Below are 1,861 nucleotides of genomic sequence, written 5' to 3' on the forward strand. Positions count from 1 at the left end.
ACCTGGGAGAGCCCGGAACCAACGCGGGGGCGCGCGGCCCGTGGCATGAGGTCGTGAATGCCACCACCTCCCACCCCGCTCCCGGCAGCCAGCGCCAGACCAGCGATCGCCCAAGGACTTGACCCGCTGAGTCTTAGTCCAGACCGGACTCGCCCGGCGGCGGCCGACACAAGCGGCGGAGCAGCGCAGCGGCAGGGCCGGGAGGCCCGGGGGCCGGGGGCCCACTGGGAGGACCAGGCGGCCCGAGCCGCCGGGGCGCGGGGCTATGATGGTGCACTGTGCCGGTTGCGAGCGGCCCATCCTCGACCGCTTTCTGCTGAACGTGCTGGACCGCGCGTGGCACATCAAATGCGTTCAGTGCTGTGAGTGCAAAACCAACCTCTCGGAGAAGTGCTTCTCGCGCGAGGGCAAGCTCTACTGCAAAAATGACTTCTTCAGGTAAGAGGCCGCGCCGTTCTGCCTCCTCCGCGTCCGCCCTGCGCGCGCTCGGCTGGGACGCGGGGAACGGGAGACCTGGAAACCCATCCCAGCCTCCCCGGCGGCTCACAAGCTTAAATGGGAGCAGGCCAGCCTTCTGCTGGGCGCCTGTCCTTGGTCCAGGAAAGGGCCCGAGCCCAGGTGGAGGAAGAAGGACACTGTTTGGGGCCTCACGTTCACTCCTCCCAGCCAGCTCAGAGCGGTGGTGGGGCAGGAGAAGGAAGCTCCGACAAACTTCCTTTCCCACCATCTCTGCCCCTTCCTGGCGGCTGCAACCCTGGGACAGAAGCTTCCAGCTCCCTTCTGAGAGACCAGAGATTTTTGCAGGAGCTGGGGGCTGCTGGAGATTTCTCCCTTTGGGCAGGATGCATGAGCCCAGAGGCTGCCCTCCTGGACAAACGGAAACTTCCCCCCTCTCCAAAGGGGCCCTGCCAGGAAAGTCTCCCCTGGTGATGAGGGGAGGGAGCCCCCCCAACTCACCTCTCAACCCCTTCAACATGTTCTCCCCCTGTCGAAAAGCACAAACGAAATTGAAGCTGGGAGTCAGGACCTCTGGAGTCTAGCGTGGGCTGTGTCACCCCCCCACCTCCCCCCCACACCCCAGCTCCAGTGGCCTCTCAGGTGGTCCCCGGGCAGGTCACCTCTCTGAGCCTCAGTTTCTCCCCACGGGGAAAGGTGGAAGGTCAGCCTGGGAAGCTGTGGGGTTTTCAGAAGCTTAGCCCTGCCTGCTTCCGCCAGACCATCCAGAGCTGGCTTTGTGAGTGTGAATTCCGGGCGCCAAGGGAAGGGGGGCGTGATTAACGCCGCCACCAAGAAAGGCAGCCGGCCCAGCCCAGCAGCTCGGCACCAGAGAATCTGAATAGGAGAAAATGTCAGCCGAGCCTTTACACGTGTAAACTCCCCGGGCCCCCGAGGCCCGACGCCCCTAATGTGGCGGTGCTTGCAAAGCGCCTAATGATTTTTGATAAGGTGCATATGGCCAATTACGCTGCCGGGATAAGGCCAAAAGTGACTTATGGCTTCTAATGCCTTCACTACATCAATGTCACCCAAATTCACCCTGTTTAGAGACATGGGTGTAAGTAGACGTGGGGGCTCCCCAGCGTCCTGGGCCCTTGCCCTTCCCCCAGTCTACACCTCACTCCTCCCTATGGGGGTCCGCACTACCTCTTCTGGGGGAGGCTGACTTCCTCTGTGAGCTCAGCAAGAAGTCAGATAAGAAATGTAGACAGAGGGGAGATCTGAGAGGGTCCTGGGTTCCAGTCCTACGAGGAGGTTTAGGGCTGCTTGCTGTTCCTATTTTCCAGTTGCCTACCAGGACCAGAAGAGATTGGGAGGTTAGGGGCAGAAGGGGGAGTGCTGAGACTCTCTCCCTGCTTCCTCT

General features: G+C 61.8%; 1 protein-coding gene across 1 annotated transcript in view; it reads left to right on the plus strand.

Annotated features, from left to right (window-relative positions):
- The first annotated feature begins 265 nt into the window (after positions 1-265).
- LHX5 (LIM homeobox 5) overlaps positions 266-1,861 on the plus strand; it is a 20,760-nt gene continuing 19,164 nt past the window's right edge. The window contains exon 1 of the mRNA XM_027773122.1: positions 266-438. Coding sequence (XP_027628923.1) covers positions 266-438 — 173 coding nt within the window. The remainder of the gene's footprint in view (positions 439-1,861) is intronic.

This window comes from Tupaia chinensis, unplaced genomic scaffold, assembly GCF_000334495.1.
Source record: "Tupaia chinensis unplaced genomic scaffold, TupChi_1.0 Scaffold000323_1, whole genome shotgun sequence".
NCBI classification, from domain to species: Eukaryota; Metazoa; Chordata; class Mammalia; order Scandentia; family Tupaiidae; genus Tupaia; species Tupaia belangeri.